Below are 24,699 nucleotides of genomic sequence, written 5' to 3' on the forward strand. Positions count from 1 at the left end.
TTGTGTTTTTCTATTGTATTTAATTAAAAGGGTGACACTTAAAATCTAAAGGAATTATTAACAAGTGCCTCCGAGGAACTCTTCAAGAACCATAAATAACAAGTATTTTTTGAAAAAATATGTAATTGAAGCATTGAAAATCGAAACATTTGACTTTTTAAAAAATAATTGTTTATTTTAGAATGACTAAAGAGTGTCCCGGGGATACTCCTTAACAATACCCAAAATCTAATTACTTTACTGATTATAAAAGTCCTTCTGTTCCTTAAAAAAAGAGTAATGATATTTTGACATTCATTTGATGACAACTTTGTTGACAACCTTGTTTTTCTCACTTCTTATTGGTCAAAAACAATGGAGAGAGAAAAAGGAAGAGAGAGGATAACAACATCATGTGAGTATGAGAGAGAAAGTTGTCCAAAAGTTGTCAAAAAGTGGTTGTCAAAATATCATTTCTCTAAAAAAAAAAAGTCCTTTTGTGCCACTTATCTTCATTCTATATATGCACTTTGATTTCCTCCCTTTTTTTAAAGGGGAATTTCTCCCTTATAAAACTTATATTTTATTTAATTAAAGTATATATTTTATCATCATTTTTAATGGAAAAAAAATCTAGCCATCTGTTATTCAATATTTTATTATGTTTTATTACTTTATATTTCCTTGCATATTCAAATTAATATTTTATAAATTTAAGTTCTTATTATGTCTTGTCAAAAAAATGTTCTCATTGAGTAAAAAAATAGTTCAGCTTTTTTAATTGTCATTATTTTGTCTTAAAAAAAGTGTCATCATTTTTTTTTTATATAACAAAGGAAACTTATAGCATTTCATTACTTAAAATGTGTTCAATACAAAAAGGTGGTTCAATCAATATCTGAAAACTATTCGACAATGTGGCCGCATTTGCTAATTGGTGGGCAACCTCATTTGCTTGTCTGCGCACAAACTCAACACTAGAGTTTTCATAAAAACAACTAACTAGAGATTTTCAATCTTTCAAGATAGATCCAAATCCATGTGATCATAGTTATTTGACTTAAAACTATCAACCACCTTCTTTGAATCAAGTTCAAAATCCACATGTCCTAGGTGAAGCTCATGTACCCAATGGAGTGCCGAAAATAAACCCAACACTTTTCCGATGTCCACATCACAATTAGGTTCAAACCATTCCGTTTTAGCAAGGAGAATAGTACCTTCCTTGTCTCTTATACACATACCAATACCGACAATATTTTCATGATTTGGAAAAGAAGCATCAATATTACATTTCATCTTATCTGGACTCGGTTTCTTCCACTTAAATTCCTTGTTCTGCTGTTGTTGTTGCGTATTATAATTGTGAGCAGAATTCTTGCTGGCACTTGCTATCTTGACCGCTTCCCAATCAGCTAACAAACAGTTTGCTCTTTCGATCACAAAACATTGCGCATCAACAACATCATTCCATAGCTTGTTATTATATTGTTTCCAAATACTCCAGAGAATACACGCAAACGGTGTTGCATCTCTATTCGTCAACCGGTGCAGAATCTGGAAAATATAGTTGTTTCAATTATCTTCTAAATTAGTGACATCACTCACTGTTTGGGATAAAACAGACATATTCCAAATATTGCAGCTGCTCGGACAACCAAAAATTATGTGAAAATTGTGTTCTTCTGCACAATTGCAAAGTACACAAGTTCCCGGACAATTAACTTTCTTATCCTAAAGTCACAATCTAGTTGGTAACACATTCCTATTTAGTCTCCACATAAAATACTTCACTTTTGGAGGCACTTTTAACTTCCAAATCATATCCCAGTTACCTGGAGTTTTAAAAAAAAATATCAAGTAATTCATGCATACAATAACGACAAGCACTACGAACAGAGTAGTCTCCATTATTCTCTTTGTTCCAAATCAGCCTATCTTCTCTAACAGACGGGTACAACAGTGTATTTAAAATATTTATGATTGTCTGCTGAAAAAAAATGGCTTCAAGAAAAGGAACATCCCATTGTTTTTTATTTTGCAACATACAGTGAGACACTCTCAAGTGGGACATGTGGACATCACCTTCAGAAGGAGGGTTTAGAGTGATATTATCTACAATCCAGTTGTTGTTCCAAATCAAAATATTATCACCATCACTTATTTTCCATCTACTCTGCCTTCATAATGAATTTTGAGTTACACAGACTACACCACACATATATAACTAGGTTTATGTCCCAATTTTGCGCTTAAAAAACACATCTAGGAAAACATCTGGCCTTGAAATTGAGGACAATAAGAGAGCTTGGTTTAGTCATAATACGCCAACCTTGCTTACCCAACATCACTAAATTGAACACAGGCAAACTTTTAAAACGCATACCCCCATCCTTTTTGTGCATGGAGAATTTATCCCAAGAGAGACAATGGATACCTTTGTTTTGTGCTCCAAAATGACCCCACCAAAAAGAATTAAGCATTTTTTCGATCTCATCGCATAAAATAGACGATAGGGTAAAAATACTCATGAAATAAGTCGGAATGGATTGAAAAACTAACTTGATTAAAACTTCTCTCCCTGTTGTTGATAGATTTTTGTTGCTCCATGAATTTATCCGCTTCCAAATGCGGTCTTTGATGAAATTAAATGTGGCTTTTTTGCTTCTGCCAATCATTGATGGTAAGCCGAGATACATCCCTGTTCCAAGAACGGCTTGCAATTCAAGGATGTTTGTGATATTATTTTGCTTATCTTATGGAACATTTCTGCTGAAGAAGATCTCTGACTTTTGGAAATTAATTGCTTGCCCAGACGCTTGCTCATAGACTGCTAGGATATTCTTCGTCGATGTTGCTTCAAAAGGTTCAGCTCTAAAGAACAAAAAGCAATCATCCGTAAATAAAAGTTGTGAAACAATGGGTGCATTTGTAGAGATTTTTAATCCATGAATAGTACCACTTGCTTTTGCCTTTCGAATTAAAGATGAGAGTCCTTCAGCACATATAATAAAAAGGTAAGGAGACAAAGGGTCTCCTTGCCTCAAACCCCTACCTGGTATGATGGGACCAACTGCCTCATTATTAACTAGTACGGAGTAATCAACAGTTTGTACACACATCATAATCCACTTTACCCACTGATGAGAGAATCCCATTTTAAGCATAACACATTTGAGGTAATTCTAGTCTATTCTATCACACGCCTTGCTAATATCAAGTTTGAAGACCACATCTCCTTTGTTACCTGAGACTTTAGATTTCATAGAATGAACCAGTTCAATAGTAGGTGATGATTGTACGTCAACATTAGTATTTTAGTCGTATTTGTGTCGTTTTTGTAATGTTTTGAGAGTCAAATGCTTGTATACATGGTCAAATCAGCTCAAGATGAAGAAATGGAAACTTGTGCACTACTTGCATAAGAATTCAAGAACTTTAGCTATTGGAGAAATCATGCCACGATGGACCTGAATCGTGGCACGTTTGAAGCGTGGAATTTACCTAAAGTTACTGGAAAAATCATGGCACGATGGATCGTGTAACGTGCCACGATGGTTGAGTAAATTTGCTGCCACATAGGATTAATGAGCATATCGTGCCACAATGGTGGGCTTTCTGAAACCCTAAAATTCTTTCTATAACCATAGATTAGGGGTTCAACTTTTGAGACCTAAACGAGCATAGAAGACACAGGAGACTGAAGAACAAGCAGTGGATCTCACACCAACTCATAGTTGGTTCTGATTTATGTATGTTCTATTATTTCTATGTATTATATTAAATTAGATATGAGTAGCTAATCTTCTCGATTGATTGAGCCAAGATGAATCTATTGTGATATGTGAACCATGTAGTTGAAACTCTCTTTACTATCCATAATATTCAGTCTTTATTCAGAATTATTTATTCTTAATGATTTTCTTATGATTGTTTGTATGACTATTATCCCTAGCTTCTTTCAATCGCCTTAATTGATCTTAGGTATTAATTGACTACTAACTCTAGCTATTAAACCTAAAATAGCACTTCTGTTTAACTTTACATATGAAACTAGAGATAGGAAGTTGCGAGTTATGACTTATGAATCAACGTTCTCACCATGCTTCCGGAGTTATTTAATTTGTTTAAGAGATTAAAAAGTCATAACTTAGGAAAGGGCTTTGAGTCAAGAGATTGATAAAAACCACTTAGTTAATTTGTCTTAAAGAATGAATAAGTATTGAGAGTAAAGAGAGAAAAGTTATTCACATAAAGCAATAGAGGATTCAACGGCGTAATCTGAAGGTGAGAAAAACACAATAAGGGGGGTTGAATTGTGTTAGATTTTTCTTCGTTTTCTCCTACTGAAATCACTGGTCAGAAGCAGATATAGTTCAGCTTTTGAAGTGATCTTCAGATTCTAAATGCAGCGGATAAAAACAGAGAGAGAAAGAAGAAAGACACAAAGCAATTATACAGGTTCCTTCCAAAAACCGGAAGTAGTCCTGTCCCCCTTGCACTTCCAAGGAAAGTTCACTAAAAAGTAATATCTGATTACAACTGCTCACTGTTAAAACTAGCAAGAGACTTCAAACTTACTCAAGCACAACTGCAAGAGATTTCCTATGCTCCTGAACACAGTCAAGAGACTTCCTATACTCAAGCACACAAGCAAGAGACTTCTATTCAAACAAAATTACAAAGAAATTTGTTTGAGGTTGAACACTTGATATACAATCAGTGGTGCTCACAATACAAATCAGATACGGACTCTTAAGACTCTAGAATTTCTAAGATATGAAAGTGGTTAAGAAATTCTAAGTGAACTTTTGATGCAAAACAATTTCAGCAGAGTTTTGGCACTTGTAAATTGTTGTAGAGTCTCTCTTATTCTCTAAGTCTTCACTCCTTTGTATAGAGGTGTGAAAGAGACGTTGTGAAATTGCCAGCACATCAAAAAGAGTCGTTTGAAGCTTGATCAATTCACCAATGATCTTTTGCCTGATATGGTTATTGTCCTATGAAGGATCAATTTCAAATCCATTCCAAGTCTAGAGGAACACTGGTGCAGGCATAGCTGTTGTTTTTGTCTTGTTGCAGAGACAAAAATGAGTAGTGGAGGTAGGAGTTGTACAACTCGTACAATTGTCCTTTTTCAACGCTCTTCAAGAAACCAGCATCCAATGCCTTCAAATCCTTTTGAATTAGCCGTTGCTTCACTCTTCTGGTCTTCTGCAATACTAGGCATGATTAAATCTTTTGAACAAGATTTTGAAGCTTTGATTAGTGAGTCAACTAGCATTAAGTTTGTCTCTACATGTTCTATCATTCAACAACAATAATCTATAAGGCAATAAACTTTATAAATGTTGTTGAACAACTATTAGACTGGATTATGTCACTATATAACTTGAGTGGTCTTTCAATATCTTTAACAATATGCATCCAAGTGAGATAAATACTTACAGTCATTTTCTGAGTTAGGATGTATATTATCTACTTACATCCAAAAGTCAGAGTCTGACACATAAATGATCTCCAAATTGTCATATCTCTTATGTGAGCATAAACTCTTGTTTTCTTTTAAAAAAATCTTCATGGTTGCCTTTTAAACAATTCAAGTTTTTGAATTGCTTAAGTATCTTTCAAACAATCTGATTATATATGTTATTTTCAAATGCATATAAATAAGAATATGCATAAAATTTCTATTGCCAAAGCAAAGGAAAATACTCAATTTCTGAATTCATAAATTTCCTAATGGGAAATATTTGAGACTGAAAAGTCTCTCGATGATTGAGATCATCCAAAAATTATGTCATTTCACTTTCAACTTCATTCATATAACTCTTTTGTTCTATCTGAATAATACCTTGAGAAGAATCTCTAAGTATTGAAATGCCTAATACAAAAGAGGTGTCCCCAGGATCTTTCATCACTAACTTTTGTCACAGATTTCTTTGGTTTCACATAACAAACATATATCATCGTTGAATAAATAAAATAAAATTGACATACTAAACTAGGAATATAATCTTACTCCCAATGAAATTGCTAAATCCACAATTCTCCATAATATCATCTCAAAACCAAATGAGACAATTAATTTATGAGAATTTACGGTAACACTAAAAAGACAAATTTCTTAACTAATAAGTGAATTTTATGATTTTGTAGACCATCTATTTTGTATTATTTGACACAAAGTTTTCTTAGGTTGCACCATATTGTGTCATCAATGTCGCCATTAAGATGCATTGAATTGACATCAATCTTATGCAAATTCAAAATTATAATAAACAAACTAATATCATGACTGTCATAATAGAGTCTTTCAATTCTTTACGACACTAGAAGTCCTAGTTCTTGAGGGTGTTGAGTTTGATCTATATGAATTAATTTCATAACTTAATTGAAAGGAAGAACGATAATGTCCTCGTGAGGATCCAAATATACTATACTATAATAATAGGTCCTATTAGTTGATAAACTATTTCAACGTCATCGTTTCAAAAGTTTCAAATTGGTCCTTTTAGTTTGAAACTTAAAAGGACTAACTTGGGAATTCTATCAAACTAAAAGGACCTATTTGAAACTTTTGAAACTTAAAGGACTAACTTGGGAATTCTGTCAAACTAAAAGGACCTATTTGAAACTTTTGAAACTTACAGAACTAACTTAGGAATTCTGTCAAACTAAGAGGACCAAAAGTGATATTTGGCCTAGTAACTATATGAATTAGTTTATAACTAATTCTTCATCATTCAAATTTGTCTCGAAATTTTCTTAATTTGTGGGACGAAAAACTTTATAGTTTTCAAACACTTAAACAATATAGAATGTCACGTCATAACTAAATTGACTTTAATAATTGAACTTAAAAGACAAGATTGAGAAATAGCAAGAATAGAACAGAAAATATGAAAAAAGAAGAATAGAATAGTTGCTATGAATTGTGTAATCTCATTAAGACTTGAAGTTTCACAATACAAAGCCTTTATATAGGCACAATATCACTAGCTTGTAGAACAAGCTATCTAACTAACTAACCAATTTTGAAACAAATTTAACTAACTTTTTGTTACAAGGCAGTTATTGATTAGTATTCTAATATGTCGTTGGATTATTGAAAGCAATATCATCAAATTGTCGTAGTAAGTTATGACCATCCCATGGAGATAGACTGCTACAACATCTTTTTGCTGCTGAAGGAGCATCCATAGCTGAGGTCTCCTTTCTCTTTCTTTCAGATACATTCATCATGATTCATGAATGTCGAAATGTTCCTACCATTAGCATTTGAATTGCTGGAAAGAGGTTTGTGACTGTGTATTTGATATGTTTGGCACAAAAGTAGGAACACCTAATAAATAAAAAATACAAAAAATTTCAAAAAACAAGAATGGTAAATAAAAAAATTCAACTTATTAGTGAAATAACATGCAAAATTTACATAAATTAAAGCAACAGTTTTAAAGTTATGTTACAAAAATTATCAAGTAGCCTAACATAATATACATAATAAGCTAACTTGTAAATTACTACATCAAATAACCCATTGCATTCTCTTAGAGAAATTTCATTCAAGCATAGGAACTGCATATATAAAAATAAAATAAAATATAAAACTAGATTGTGAATGAAGGATTGTACCTGGCTGATATTTGTACTAACGACCGATTGAGGAACGAGTGTGAGTGCAGATTTTGCAGAAGGTGGAGGAAGGTTTGCACTTGTATTGTAAGTAGTCATGACATGATGCAGACCTTGAAGTAAATTCTGAACTTGATTTTTCTCTTGTGCTAACATAAAATTTTCTTGATCCATTGTAACATCCCAGACTGCTTACAGGATTGCCGACTAACCCCACAAACCAACACGAGTCTTTTCAGCATGCTTTGTCCTCACTCACATGCTTACCGGGAAACTTCCCGGTAGGTCACCCATCCTAGTACTACTCCAAGCCAAGCACGCTTAACTGTGGAGTTCCTAAGGATTGAGCTCCCGAAAAGAAGATGCATCTTGTTGATATGGGTAGTACCTAACAATTCTTATAAGCCTTCCTTCAACCATGTAGTCCCATACCTACACGGCCTCCGGATCCCTCTCATTCCGATGTGTTTCGGTTCCTTCTATTGTCGTGGGGGTCCCTTGCGGCTTAAACCGTTCCCCTTAGGTCGGGAACCTTTCGTATCCACCTAGCGGGATATCGAAAGCCACGACGTGGGTGTTACATCCATCATAATCTTATGCTCTTTCAAGCTAATATACTCATCCAACATCTCATCCAATGTCATCAAACTCTTTTGCTCCTGAATAAGAAAGAGAAAAACAAAACAAAATCCATTAATAAAGAAAAACTAGACTTAATGTGCATAAATCCTGAACAAAAAACAAAGTTAACACAAAAGGGGTGCAAATAGATGATAAGTAAAGGTGCAGAAAAATACCTTAGGAATGAGAGAAGAAGCTTCGTCTCTGAAAGTGGAACGAGCTGATGAATATTTGTTGTCCAACAGGTATTTGTCAACGATGAACGCAACCTGTTGAGGGATGATTTTATCCTCCATTGTAGCGAAGGTGGAACGATTTAAGCATGCTGTAGATAATTAAAAGAGAAAGTAGTTAGTAATTGTGTGAAGTGATGATCGTTTGGGTATTCACATGAGGTTTTTTTGTTGATTAGAACATCAAATAGTTCTCTAAGTTCTCCTAGAAAAACATTAGTTTAAAATTTGACAAGCATATATAGGAACCGCATATATATTGGAACATGAAATAGAATGAATTATCGATATAGAATGTACCTGGATAAGATTTATTATTAACTCTTGTTTGCGGAACAAACTCGAGAGCAGATTTTGCAGCAGGTGGAGGACAGTTTCCACCGGCAATGTAAGCCGCCGTGACATTATGTATCCCTTGTAATAACATCATATTCCTATTTTTCTCTTGTTCGATGATAAACATTTTGTGATCCATCGTCACCTTATGATTTTTCAAGCTGATATACTCATATAATATCTTATCCAATGTCATCAAATTCTTAGGTGCCTGAATAAAAAAAATTAAAACGATAAGCCAATAATTAAGAAACCCTAAACTCACATTGTCAAAGCCTAGACCCATGTGCATATTAAGTGACTATAAAACTACAAACTCTAAGACAATGTGTGCAAAAACAAAAGGAGGCATTTGCATCTAAAGAGCCTAACTTTGAGATTGAAATTGATTCATTGAAGAGACTAGATGTAGAAATATACCTCTTGAATGGGAGAATGAGCGAAGAGACGAGAAGCTTCGTTTCTGAATGTGAAACGAGTAGATGAAAAGTTATGGTCCAAGAGGTATTTGTCAACTAAAAAAGCAACTTGTTCAGGGATGACTTTTGCCGCCATTAGAACAAAGAATGAAGTTAGAGACCTGTGGGATCAAAAACAAAGAGAAAACTTTTAGTGCATTTGATAATTTGTGATGATGATTATAAATGCATCCCAACTTTTTTTCCGTGGTGAATGCATCCTAATTTTTAAATAAAGAATATGAATATCGAATTCAAAAATCGAAAGAGATACATAGAGCATATCCAAATTTACATTTTTAGCAAATAAATAAGTATAAATCTTTTGATGAAGTGAAACTTTGTTGTATTTTTATTGTTACCGCATTTTTTTCGCAATATTTCAAATTTTTGTATTTCAATATTTAACTAAAATTTGAAATTCTCTCATAAAATGTATTAAAGTTAAATCTAAAATGATTTTTATACACAATTTAAAATTTAATTTTTGTACCAAAGAATAATTAATTTTTTATTTTTGGTTAAAACTATATAAACAAATATTAAAATTTTATCATCTCAATATATATGTATTCAGTATTATATATATTTAGAAATATTTTTGGAGTTTTGTTGTGTGCCTTCTAAATTCAATTTTAAATTTTGGTATGCACATATGAGTTCATCCTGTTTTTTTAAGGGCATACGATGAGTTCATCATATGTTTTGTTTTTCAAGGTAAGTTTATTTACGATCCCAATTCTCCAATTAATTATTTTCGAACCTAAATTTTTTTTTTTTAAATTAAACATATGTAAAATTGAGACTTTTTGGAGGTTTGTAGTTAGTAATAAGTGCCGCTTCTACCTTAAATTTCAAGTTTATGCCCATTGACATATATTTTACTAACAAATCAACACACATCAAATAAAACTTCCCCTAAAAAACAAATTAACTTCCCCACAAAAAATTACTCATACTAACAGACACATGTTAAGATACCAAAGATAAAAATCGTATATTAGAAATTATTAGGCCAATTATTTCTCAAATTTTTTAAAAATTATTTTTTCTTAATAGATACTTACTATTTTTCTAAATCCTGCACCTACATGACCTTTTTTACTTGATCTACATCCTTTTCTACTTAATCTACATCCATATTTCTATTTGTTGTGGATTGACATTCTATCCCTTTTTTTTATGTGACAATATTCTATCCTTAACTCAGTTGCTATATTCTAGGTCCTTTTTTTTTTGTAACAATCTATCCTTAATTCAGTTGCTATATTCTAGTTCGAGTTAAAAGAGAAAACACAACCGTACTACTTTTTTTTAGGAGAAACCCCTAATTCTTTCTCTATTGGAAATACGGCCCATATTCCTCTCAATACAAGAACTCATATTTCTCCCTTACATACTTCATCCTATTGGTTTGTTAATGAAATTTTGAGTAATCCAATTCATGGCAATCACGTTATCGCTATATTTTTGGTGGATGACTCATGCCTTCTTCTTGTTTGGTCATCAATCATATAAACATATAAACACAAAATTAAATAAACACGTACCATCATCTTTCAAACTTATTAGTGATAATTCTTTTTACTTACCTCAAAGCTTTCTTAAATCTCTTGACAGGTACTTTCTTTAGCTCCAATATCACCTAATAATCCAGAAAACAACTCATCATCATCAGTACACAATTACGTAACTTAATATATAAAAGGGTTTATTAAACATTGTAACACCCATACCAGACGTATCTAGAAAGTCTGGCACGTGCGTTAACATTAGTACTGGATACATTAAAATATACAACATAAAAATTTCATTCGAATGAATATTATACAACAAATTGCGTTCGTACATTAATAACATAAACATCTCAACCATATATATAATTTCATCCTTAAAGTCCCAAGCATCCTGCAGCGACACGAACGCACACACTTGCTGAAACATCCATCCGACTTCAAGCTTGCATGACATCCTGCTTATCTGAAACAAATAAGGATTGGGATGAGACATAATGTCTCAGTGAGTTCCCCTAAATCCTAGGCTATAGGCAACCTCAAGGGGAAACCTACGGTCACCACGTGTCTACATCACAACCTGACGGTTGATTATACGTGTGTGGGGACTTGCATACTTAGACGGTAGTGCATACTAGAGCCGTCATAATCTTATCTTAACTTGCTATAGGCTTCACTTCCTATACGTGTCATGGCGGTTGAGGGGAACCTAAAACCGCATTGCCAAAAATACACTCTACGTATCGAGGCTTAAACATAACATATCATGACACTAATCTAAACCGGACGATTAGGGGAAACTAAGATCGTCATCGGTATCATGTTCTTTACTTGCTCTAATCCATGCCTTGTACTTATCATGTAGCATCTAATGCTCTTGTTCTTGAACATAAACGTGCATGGAGTCATTTTCGCATAACATAAACATAACATACATATTCGTATCTAAGTTCATTCATTATGTTAGCGTTGAACATACAAACATTATCTTGATTCATTTTACGGAGTGCCCCGGGGTGGAGTAAACCCGAGTACAATCCCATACATACCGAAAATACCTAGCTAAGGTAATCGGACTCCCTCGGTGTCGTGCGGGTCCCTTACGGCTTAAACCGTTCCCCTTAGGTCGAGAACCTCCCGTATCCCCATGGCGTGGATAACAAGAGACACGAACACCTACGTCTTACTTACTCATTTACCACGGATCCTTAAGCGATCCTAAGTGTGATAAACTACACATACATATCATGGTCTTAACATTCATAAACATTCATGAAAGGTTTTTAACCTATACATGCATACTCGTTTACCTCGGATCCGGGGTCGATCCGATTAGTAGTAAACTACCTCTTTATTCATTCATATTCATCTATACTTGCCATACTTATCATTCCTTGCTATCTTTCTAGTTCTCAACACTATGTTGAGGCTCTACATTCATGCCCTTTCTTATTTCATAGCTACCCGAGCAATATCGGCTTAAACTCTCTTGATTCACTCTTGTCATTCATGTTAAGATTGCCATGATTTTCATTTCAAGAATCGTTTGATGTTATGTGCATTGCCTAGATATTGTTTTAGGGTTATAAAGTTGTAAAACGACGAAAGGAAGACTACAGAATGCACCACGGCCCCAGGATGGACCAACAGGCCAAAAACATGTTGGCCAAACCAGAGGGCTGCGCTAATAGCGCCCCTGGAGCGTGGGACATTCCTGAAGAATTTCGCTATTAGCGTAGATTTCGCTAATAGCGTAGTTCTTCGGGTCTGTGGTACTAATTTTCCAGTTTTGGCCCAAAACTTGTTCAGTTTGATCCTGCAATGCACTATAATCATCCAGCAACATACATATACATTTATAAACATATTACATGGCAATTTAACATCAAATCAACAAGAATTTATCAAAAGTCTATTAGGGTCCTAATCCTCTCATAAACTTAAATCAATCCTTTAGACATGAAATTACACAACCCAAAGGGTGGTAAACTACCTATGGAACTCACCTAAACAAGTTTGCTTGCTTTCATCCAAGTCCAAGCCCAAACCCTAGATTCCTCTTCATTCTTGATTCTTGACTTTCAACCCAAACCATGCTTAAATCCATGCTTCCTCTTGTTTCTTTCTTGCTAAGCTACCATAATCCATGCTTAAACCATGTTTTGAAGGAAGATTGGATGTCTTAGAGAGAAGAGGGAGGCGCATATGGTAGAGAGAAGGAGGAGAAACTTTCTTCTCAAAACCTAGAGAGAGAAAGTGAAAGGGAAAATGAATATTTTAGGTCCAAACATGCTTATATACTCCCTTGTGCGAGATTACTTAAATGCCCTTCGTCTCAGTCGTGTTTACCTGACACTGATACATAAGTCCATACTTGAGTGATATTACATAACAATATCCTCCGTCATACTTAACATTCCTCATTACTTAACCTCTGATACATTTGACTAATAATTCCATTAGCTGACGAGCGGGATATTACAAACATGTTCACCGGTTAAGAAAAGAAAAGTGGAAAAAAGAAGAGAAGAAAAAACGAAACAAAATAATAAAGAGAGAACTAGAGAGAAGACATTACCTTCAATGGTAGAGACAGACGAGCAATGAATGACTTTCTCATGAAGGAATAGTTGGATTTATAGTTTTTTTTTTTTTGACAAGTTATAGTTTTTTTTAGCATGCGTGGATTTTAAATAAAAATATTAAAAAAATATATATACACCCCTACATAATGGATATTGACGGTTAAGACTAAATTAAAAATTTAATTTTTTATATAATAATTTAAAAATAAAATAATAAAATTAAAACAACCTTTTCCCTATTTCTCAGCCAATTCAAATTTAAGATGCATGCAGTATGTTCCTACGTAATTCCTTAAATTTAGTGAATCAGTTTATTAGTTAAGATTTCTTTAGAATGAGAAATGAAGGAAACTATTGATGTTTCCTGGAAGAAGTATAGAATACATTGAAAATATGATTAACTATAAGACTTATATTTTCCCTCAAAAAAAAGACATATATTTTTGTATGAGCACTAGTCCGTGCACCCGTGCTATGCACAGGTGAAATTTTAATTGTAGATCAAATTTTTATGTTTTTCTTCAACATAAATTACCCTATTAATTACTCTTTTTTTGAAGAACTATTTTTTCTTTATCATAATAATTTTATTTTTTTTTAAAACTTCAGTCAAAAATTAAGGTCTATGGTATTTTTATAGTGGTAGTTTGGAATGTGACATTGTTACATTAAGGTTTGGTAGATGTTCATTCCTTTTACCTAAATTCTCTCGTGTTTTTTCATGGCCTCTATATTTTCTATCTAATTTTTTTTCCTGGCCAACTAAATGGACGATATTGATTTCATATAATGGATAATTTTTCATGGCCTCTTGACGAAATTGATATCTTCTATCTAAAGAGTAATTTTTGTGGCCTCCCTTATAAGTATTCTTCAGCTAGAATAACATTACCGCTAGTAGTAATCTTAATTGTTCTATGAAGTTTTAAAAAAAATTGAATGATTAATAGGATAAAGAAAAAACATCATTTTTAAGAAAAGAGTAGTTAGTTAATAGGATAGTTTATGTTGAAGAATGTAGTGTATTAATTGCACCTAAACATGTGCAACATTGCATAGGTTAGAAAAATTCTTTTTGTAAATACTCCTTCCGGTCACTATTACAAGCAAAAATTGATTTGTTAGTAGGGGTGTTCGTGGGTGGGTTTGGGTTGGGTTTGACCAAACCCAAAACGAAACCAAATAGGGTACTTCGGTTTGGGTGAGATAAAATAACCACTTGTTATACTATTGGGTGGGTTTGGGCAAACCCACTAATTTTTGGGTTGGGTTGGATTGGGTAATGGGTTACCCAACTTACTTTTCTATTTTTTTAATATTAAATGACTAAATGACAAGTCGTCGTAATTTTGTTTTAAAATAATACTCTACTTTTTAATTTTCTTAAAAAAAATGTTTAACTTATTTTACTATAATTTTATGCGATATCAAATAATAAACTCCACAATAAAATACTTGCAACAAACTAAAGTTGCATGACATAAAATTGTATTAGTATCAAAATAATCAAAAAAAAAGCAACATATTAATTTGTAACTCTAGTATGTTTTGATTTTCAATATATAGGGTACATTGTGTTTGTTTTGGAAATATAACTTTCTTCTACCCTATGAAAATAAAGATAAAAAATATTAACATTATTGGGTAAGTGGGTTTTTTGGGTTTGGGTCTAGTTTTACCCAAAACTCATTTATTTTTATAGGTTTTCCATTTTTAGAAACCATATCCACCCAATTACCCAACCCAACCCATTTATTTTGGGTTTTTTTGGGTGGGCTTGATCAGGTTTTCTGGGTTGACCCAACCCATGAACACCCGTTCATTCCATAAATCATGCGTGTGATCTATATATAGACTACATGCATCATTTATTAAATGAATCTAAAAAAGTGAATTTTTACTTATAATAGTGACCGGAAGGAGTACAATATTATTTATTTAGAAGATACAATGAACCCTCGAATATTTCTAATTAAATTATGAACCATGCCTTGAGAAAAACAAAACAACTCACAAAAAATAAATTTTTAATTGTCAATGTACCAAGCTCATGAAAATGATAAGTAGCAAAATATATAAACTTTTCACTAATGTTGTGGTGGCAAAAAATATTCATTTTTGTACATTGAATATTAACAAATGACTAAAAATATTCGGTTATCATATCATTCTAACATATTTCGATGTAAAAGTATATATTTCAAAATAAACTTCTAATAAGGTAATGTTATATAGTATAATATATGGGTTGAATACTTTAAAGATATATTTTCAATTTTTATGTGGTCTCTATACTTCATCGGTTAATTTTATAATAACTCAAGACATTGACATTTAAGTAAATAAGTAAATGTCCAACATGTGTCAGCTCAGTTGTAAAAATTTACTTTATAGCCTCAAGAGATGGAGTTCAAATTTCACATGAAACAACTGTTAATTTTTTTTTGACAAGATGAAACAACTGTTAATTATCTATTGGTATCATCGTTATTAGAAATAATGATATTTAAATCAATATCTAGATAAATGTTTTCACACATGTTGCATTCATTTATATACATCATGTTTCTTTTTTGGATTCAAAAAATAAAATAATCAATTATAGATATAAAATAATTACATTTTTTTGTTGGAACACAGTTAACAATTATTTATAAATAATAATTGTATGCAAACAATTGATACATAAAAAAATATATTATAAATGTATATGTAATAAAAACTTTATCTGTATAATATTTTGATTAAAATTAAATCATATAATCTTGAAAAATAGATGATTGTTTTATTCTGTGTACACAAAATAGATAAATTGTTATAATTTTTTTAATTACTCTAAACAAAGATAAATTTTTTTGTCAACATAATCTATAGTTACTTAGATATTTTGTGCTTTGATTTCTACACAACTAAAGTACTTTTTTTTGTGTTTGTGTAAGATGCAATATTTTTGTGACAGACACACACGCAAATGTGTGTTTTGTATGTTTTGTATGTGCATCTAACTTTTTATATGCATAAGCAGATTTAAGTTTTATATAAAAAAAAATAAAAAAAACTTTACATTTAGTTTGAGAGATTAATCAGATCCATTTAAGCTAACGTGTGTTGTAGTTTTGCAACACACACATTCTAGGAATGAATCATAATAAATTTTCAAAAAATATATATTCAGGATGAAATCGACAGCTCTAACTTTATGATTAAAATATGAATAATGCTAAAAATGCTATATCTATTACATACTTTTCAACATCTCTTTTATATTTTAAAACTCATGAGTCCTAATGTGATATTTACATGACCCTATCTAGAACAACTCCACCAAATTTATATGTGACTCACATGATTTGATAGAATTTGTAGGATTTATGTGAGTTTTAACTGATTAAAATAGTGTGTTGAAACTTGAAACATATATTTAAGAGAGTTTGTGAGGCACTGCTCGTAAAATATATTTTAATACTCTAAATATGGTTCCCTCTCATCATGTACTTTTAAATATTCCATAATTAATTGTTTTACTTTTAACTTCCTTATTATTTTTTTACTCTCATTCGGTTTTGCGAATAAAAATTTATTTCGTGAAAATATAACTAAAAAATGCACATGAATGAATTGAACTTTAAATTAATTATTTTCATAAATTTGAGGTTGATTTACATGATTTGGTAGAATTTGTAAGATTTATGTGTGTTTTAACCGATTAAAACATTCTGTTGAAACTTGAAACATATGTTTAAGAGAGTGTATGAAGCATCAGTCTTAAAATATATTTTAATACTCTACATATGGTTCCCTCTCATCACATATTTTTAAATATTCCATAATTAATTTTTTTACATTTAACTTCCTTATTTTTTTTTACTCTCATTCGGTTTTGCAAATAAAAATTTATTTCGTAAAAGTATAACTCAAAAATGCACCTGAATGAATTGAACTTTAAATTATATTACTTTCATAGAGTTGAGGTTGATTTTTACACAATAAAATGTTACTTTTAAAAAAATTGATGTTGTCTTTTATAAAACATTTTTTTTCCTAAAATTGATTCTACAAAACACAATTTCTTTTAAGGAATAAAATTTTTGTTATGCAAATCTCAAATTTGATATTTTTAAAAAATATATTTAAATAAAACTAAAATTTAAGCTTTACAAAAAAAAAACTGCTTGTTTAAATTTTGAATTTAAATTTCACATATTATTGTTTCTAAATTGAGTTATGTAAAACACATCATCATGTTTTTGAAAGCAACTTGTAACTATCAACTCAATTTTGACTTTTAGAGAACTTGTAAATTTTTTAGCTTAATTTTATTAAGTTTTAGGGATTATCAGAATCTAAGTGGCTGGTGTATAGAATGTGAACATTATAAATTTTGGCGTACTTAGATTGATTCATAATTATCAAATAAATTAAACTTATAAGTATATCAAGTTCTATTTATCAAAATGGGTGATTGGAAGAAGAAAATATGTGGGAAACTAAACTTGGAATTTCAAACATGTCACTTTTTATCCTATAAAGCTCACAATTAGATTTTGTTGATAAGAAATGTCTCAATCAATTAAAATTTGAGTTTTACAAAAAAAAATAAAAAAATAAAAAAACTTACATAAAATTCAAATTTCATTTTCGATAAATATTGTATACAAAATTTGATAATGTAGAACACAATATAATGACCGTTTTATAATTGTACAATGTGAGATTTGAACTACGACACTTAAAATTAGAAAGTCAATCTTACTATATATTAAGGTGACACTTCATGAACAAAGAATGAGGAGTTCAAGTTTAATTCATAATTATAAAAATTTAGGCTAGGAATTTGTGTCTATTTGTCAAATTAATGGGTTCAAATGATGAAACATGTGTAAAACTCAACTTTAAATTTTAGGCAAGCAAACTTTTATGGTGTAAAACTCAAATTAAGGTTTTTGAATTTTTGCTCATTATCAAAGAAGGATCATGAGATGCATCAAATACATATTTGTCACAAATAATAAAAAGAGTTGCGTTATTTGAACAACCATTTCAATGACAACTTATGAGACAACCATAATTTACAAATAAAATGAGATATTGACACAAAAACAAAACAATAGAGAGAGAGAGTAAAGACACAATGTGAGTATAAGAGATAAAGTTGTCACAAAAATTGTCAAAAAAATGATTGTAGAAATATCATTCTCTAATAAGAATAAGATTCGTATCTATTTACCAAAATGCCATGTTAAAAAGACCAAACATGACATACAAAATTACAACAATGTCAACATTTAATGGCTCCGGAGTGATATGCATGACTAGTTGGTTTTTGGAGCAAGAACAAACAAGGGTTATTGATACAGAGATCTCTCTCTTGTTCAGTCTAGTTATTACCTATAATTAATTGATAGCTACGGTTACATTGTAACCTTATATATTACCTCATAATTAGGATAGCTTCTGATATACTGTAACCTTCTATATTACTTCATAATTAGTTGTTGTTACACTTTCTCTTGGATATAAATAGCCTGTATAGCTACTGATCTATTGTACTATCAGTTTTACAGAAATAAGAAATTCTCTCTCACCATTTCTCTTCTTATTCAATGCAATATTCACAATTATCATGGTATCAGACTAATGCATTCGTTGTACTCTGTTATTGGTCTTCGTTTTTTTTAGTTTTTCAATTTGATTGATTTCAACTATTTTCATAGTTTGAATTTGTCTCTTCCATTTCATTTGTCAATGGAAACTTTAAATTATTCTGATTTTGCTACAAACCCTACCAATCCTTACTATTTGGATCCAAATGAAAATCATGATGTTGTGCTTGTCACTCCATTGTTAGATGGCAAGAATTATCATTCATGGCTGCGATCTATGAAAATTGCTTTACTTTCAAAGAACAACATGAAATTTGTTGACGGTACTCTTGCACAACCTCGTGTTTCTGATCCTTTATATGATCCTTGGATTCGATGCAATAGCATGGTTCTCACATGGATTCAGCATTCAATTTCTCCTGATATTGCTAAATCAATCATTTGGTTTGATAGTGCATTTGTTGTTTGGAAAGATCTCGAGTTTAGATTTTCTCATGGTGATATGTTCAAAATCTCTGATCTTCAAGAGGATATGCTTCTATTACATCAAGGTGACCTTGACATTTCTTCCTACTATACTCAATTAAAATCACTATGGGAAGAAATTGAAATCCTTCGTCCAATTAAGGATTGCACTTGTACAATTCCCTGTTCTTGTGGTGTTGTTGCTGATATGAAAAAGTATCGTGAGCAAGACTGTGTTCTTAAATTTCTCAAAGGCCTAAATGAGCAGTACTCTCATGTTCGTTCTCAAATAATGATGATGGAACCTTTACCCCCTATACACAAAGCTTTTTCCCTGGTATTTGCAATAAGAACGCAATCTTCATGCCTTCACTATTGTCGATGGACAAAATGAACAAGGTGCAATGGCTATGCAAGTTCAACCGGGTGGCTCAAATTCTCAGCCTTCTAAGAATTTTACTTATGGTTCTGGTAATGGAGGTCGCGGAAGAGGTCGCGGAAATTTTGGTAGAGGCCAGAATTCTACTAGATATTGTACAAATTGTAGAAGGTACAATCATACAATTAACACTTGTTATGCGATACATGGTTTTCCTCCAAGGGATCAATCAAAAGGTGCTCGATCTAACAATGAGAAATTTGTCAATTTGGCTTCTACTATAGATAAAGATTCTTCTCTTGTGTCAAGTTCAGTTATGGCTTCATCTTTGAATGAGCTTCAAGGCCAGTTTCAACAGTTTTTAAACCTTTTCCAACAACAGGCCACATCTAATCAAACACCTGCATCTGCCAATTCCATCATATCCAATCTTATCACTCTTAATACAACTTCTTCTCCAACATATGGTAAGAACTCTTTTACTTGGGTTTTAGACTCAGGTGCAACATACCATATTAGATATTCCATTCAACATTTCATTTCTCATCACCATATCAAATCTTTCCCAATTTCTTTACCAAATGGCAGCAAGGTTTGTGCTAACATTGTTGGTAGTGTTCAAATATTACCACATGTTATCATTCACAATGTTTTTTTTGTTCCTCAGTTTAACATCAATTTAATTTCTGTTCAATGACTTGCCGAATCTCTTGATTGCCATTTTACCTTGACTATTGCTCCATTTTGCAGAATTCCAACCAGAAGATGATTGGTATAGCTAAGAAGAAGGGAGGATTATATGTCTTGGAAAGTCCTGCGGATGGTGTTTCTTCTATTTCTAGGTCCTCAGTTTCTAGTTTTTCTGTTTGTAACGTTGTTTCTTCAGTACTTTGGCATAATAGGCTTGGGCATGTATCTGACATGATTCGTAAATCTATTTTTGTACGATTTCCATTTGTTCCTTTTAAGTCTCATTCTACACCCTGTGATGTTTGCCATTATGCTAAACAAAAAAGACTCCCTTTTCCTAATAGCTATACACAGTCTTCACACATTTTTTGACACTTGTTGATGATTTTAGTCGTTTTACATGGATCATTCTCATGAAAAATAAGTCTGAAACTAGAAATCATATCATGAACTTTGTTAATTACATCGAAACTCAATTTCATACAAAGTTGAAATCTTTGAGAAGTGATAATGGAAATGAGTTCCTCATGCATATTTTTTTTTCTTTCTAAAGGAATTGTCCATCAAAGATCTTGCGTTGAGACTCCTTAATGTAGCTCGTGCTCTCTCATTTCAATCATTTCTACCATCCAATTTTTGGCATCTTTCTGTTTTGCATTCAGTAAATCTCATTAATAGCCTTCTGACTCCTCTTTTACAACACAAAGCACCTTATGAAGTATTGTTTCACCAACCTCCAAATCTTGCTCATCTTCGTACCTTTGATAGTCTTGCTTTTGCATCCACCTTGAATAATCATAGAACCAAATTCATGTCTAGAGCAAGAAAGACTGTACAGAGATGGTACTAAAGGTTTCTTGTTATATGATATCTCTAGTCATTCATTTCTTGTCTCCAAAAATGTAGTTTTCAATGAGGATGTTTTTCCTTTTTCATCGGTAAATGCTAATCACACTTCTTCATCCACTACCATAGATAATTTTGTTCTTCCAGTTGATCCTCCAAAATTTTCCTTCATTCAGTTCTACTCCTCCTTTCAATGTTTCTGCAGCAGACCATTCTATTTCTGCTAATGCAGATCCTGCATTATTCCTGCAGAAAATTCTGCAACTTTAGTAGATAATTCTGTTTTTAATTCTTCTGCAGTATCTACAGTGGTACCTGCTCAAAATTCCAGTGTTCCTGCTCCTACTAGAGTTTCAAACAGAATTAAGAAAATACCGAGTTATCTTCAGGACTTTCACTGCAGTCTCCTCCCGTCTTCACAATATCAATCATCTTTAAGTAATGCTACTTCTTCTTATCCTATTTCATCCTATAAATTGTGCCACTAGTTATAAGGACTTTTGCCTATCAATTTCAACCAACACTGAACCTAAAACCTTTAAACAAGCTTGTAAAACTGATTGTTGGAAAGAAGCAATGAAATCTGAATTGGCTGCTCTTGAACTCAATCGAACGTGGTCCATAGTTGAATTGCCTACAGGAAAGAATCCTATTGGATGTAAGTGGGTTTACAAAATTAAATATAATGTTGATGGCTCTATTGAGAGGTATAAAGCAAGATTGGTTGCAAGAGGGTATACGCAGATGGAAGGTGTAGACTACTTTGATACGCTTTCACCCATGGCAAAGCTTACTACTGTTAAAACTTTACTTGCTTTGGCTTCCATTAAGGGTTGGTTTTGGAACAATTAGACGTGAACAATGCCTTTCTTCATGGAGATCTTAATGAGGAAGTTTATATGTCACTACCTCCGGGTGTTGTTGTGCTAAATTCTGGTTCTAATTCTCATAAAGTGTGTCGATTACATAAGTCTCTTTATGGCCTCAAACAAGCAAGTAGACAATGGTATTCAAAATTGTCATCAGCACTGCTATCTCTGGGATATAGTCAATATGTAGTTGATCATTCCTTATTCCTTAAGAAGGTTGGCTCTTCTTTTACTGCTATCTTGGTGTATGTAGATGACATAGTTCTGGCTGGCAACAATTCCATAGAAATTAAATCTGTTAAGTCATTTTTGGACAAAAGCTTTCAGATCAAGGATCTTGGTAATCTCAGATTCTTTCTCGGATTGGAAATTGCAAGATCAAAGCAAGGTATTCTTTTGAACCAGCGAAAATATACTCTTGAATTGTTGCAAGACAGTGGTAATTAGGCAGCAAAACCATCTTCTACTCCTTATGATCCTTCTCTTAAGTTGCATGATTCCGAGTCTCCTCCTTATAATGATCCATCCTCTTATCAACAACTCATAGGTCGACTACTCTACCTCACTACTACAAGACCGGACATCGCCTTTGATGTCCAACAACTGAGTCAGTTTATATCTAGTCCAAATGAAGTTCATTATCAAGCTGCCACTAAAGTGCTTCGATACCTTAAGGCGTCTCTTGCTAAAGGCCTTTTCTTTTCTTCTTCTTCTCCACTTAAAATTCCTGGTTTCGCTGACTCGGATTGGGCTACTTGTGTCATTACTCTCAAATCAGTTACTAGGTATTGTGTTTTTCTTGGTACATCTTGTTATACCCTAATTTTGGACCTAAAAATACTAACTCAATTCTTCTTTTCTTGTATTTCAAGCCATTTGATATATCTCTGATCAATTGCATCTTTCTCTGTGTTTTATTTCAATGTTATTTGCAAAATTTACATGCAAGGGCATTTTAGTCATTTCCTATGTCAAAATTTCTTTCCATCTTTAAAAATTTGTTTGAGTCCTTTCAAATAGTTTGAATAAGTCTTCATTTCCTTCTATGTCAAAATCCATTTCAAAATTTGCATGAGAAGTCATTTTTATGCCAGTTTTGCCCCTAGGGGCATTTTGGTCATTTCAAGTGTCAAAACTCTGTTCAAATCCTAAAAGTTATCTCTGAGTTTTTTAATTTTGCTTGTATAAGTCTTTGCTTCAATTTCTTGTAAAAAAATCCATTTTAAAAAGTGTGCATCTGAGTCATTTACAGCTGTTTTAGCCCCAGGGGCATTTTGGTCATTTCACACGAAATTTCGGCAGAGAGAGGTTACTTTAAAGTACCTCATTTAGGCCATTGGTTCGTTTTAGTCCGTTTTGCCAAATTTTAGACGTTTCACTTTACGTTTAGTCAAATTATCATTTTTTATTTTCAATTTTATTTTTAGTTTTTTTTTTTTTTTAAGTCCAAAGTGTCCAAAATTGCATTCAAGTCCCTTTTAGTTTTCTTTTTAGGCCTTAATTTCGCATTTTTGCATAAATGGTCCTTTTTACTTCAACTTTCTTCTTTAAGTCTTTTTTTAAATTGCAATTAAGTCCTCTTTTCCCTTTTGCAGTTTTGTCCCTTTGGTTTTTTAATTTGCAGAATGGTCCTCCAACCTTCAAAAATTGCAAAAAGGCCCAGAATTCAGAATTTGTCCAAAGACGAATTAGTTACAAGTCCAGAACAGGTGGCAAGCTTTCATTGGCCACCAAGGCCACTTGGCAGCCTATAAAAGGAGCCAATTCATCAATGCAGTAACAGAATCCATACACAACGTGCCAAATCAGCACAAACACTCTTTCGTTTCTCTCTCTTCCCCCAAACAAATCAAAATCCTAACCGTTTCTCAAGAACACAAAGAACATGATGAAGAACCCTAGAATTTCAGAACGAGAAATTGAATCGAATTGAAGTGAAATTACAGCAATTCTCAGAGATTCATATTCGAATCTTCATCATCGAATTGAAAAACTGCAATTCAAGCACAATTTCAAAGAAATTGTACGATCATAGTTCGAAGAGAGTGAGAAGAAGAGGAATTGAAGCAAGATCACAGTTCGAAGAAGAGGAAGATCAAAACACCGATTTATTTTCGGTTTCGAAGCCTACCAGAAGAATTCAAAGCTGCGTGGATCTTTTTTTGTTCGAATCTCCGAATCAAATTCAGGTAATCATCCAAACTTCTTCGTTTTTCATCGCAAAAAGCTCAACGAAGGCTTACAATCACAAATAAACGGTGAATCGAAGAAAGATTTTGGAAAAGATTCGAAGGAGTTCGAAACAAAACCCTAAAAATGCAGATCGTTCAAGATTTACTGTTTATTTCATAAACCTAGTTTCAAATCCATGATTAATGAAGAAAGTAGTTCGAATTAGGGTTTTGATTCAGAAAAATTCGAAAAGAAAGTTGAAACCCTAAAAAACCGTAAAGATCCAAAATCAAACCTGTGTAAAACATGAAGAT

The 24,699-nt window shown here is 32.4% G+C and overlaps 1 protein-coding gene across 1 annotated transcript; it reads left to right on the top strand.

Moving 5' to 3' along the window:
- The first annotated feature begins 19,106 nt into the window (after nucleotides 1-19,106).
- Nucleotides 19,107-23,967, top strand: LOC146907800 (uncharacterized). Its single transcript, XM_085729164.1, is given in 8 exon segments — nucleotides 19,107-19,769; nucleotides 19,771-20,400; nucleotides 20,559-20,736; nucleotides 21,597-21,782; nucleotides 21,892-22,002; nucleotides 22,176-22,601; nucleotides 22,665-22,998; nucleotides 23,838-23,967. Coding segments are annotated over 8 exon segments (2,658 nt in total).
- Nucleotides 23,968-24,699: the final 732 nt, after the last annotated feature.

Source organism: Medicago sativa, chromosome 7 (genome assembly GCF_051527215.1).
Source record: "Medicago sativa cultivar Bolivia chromosome 7, Bolivia_mono, whole genome shotgun sequence".
Lineage (NCBI taxonomy): Eukaryota > Viridiplantae > Streptophyta > Magnoliopsida > Fabales > Fabaceae > Medicago > Medicago sativa.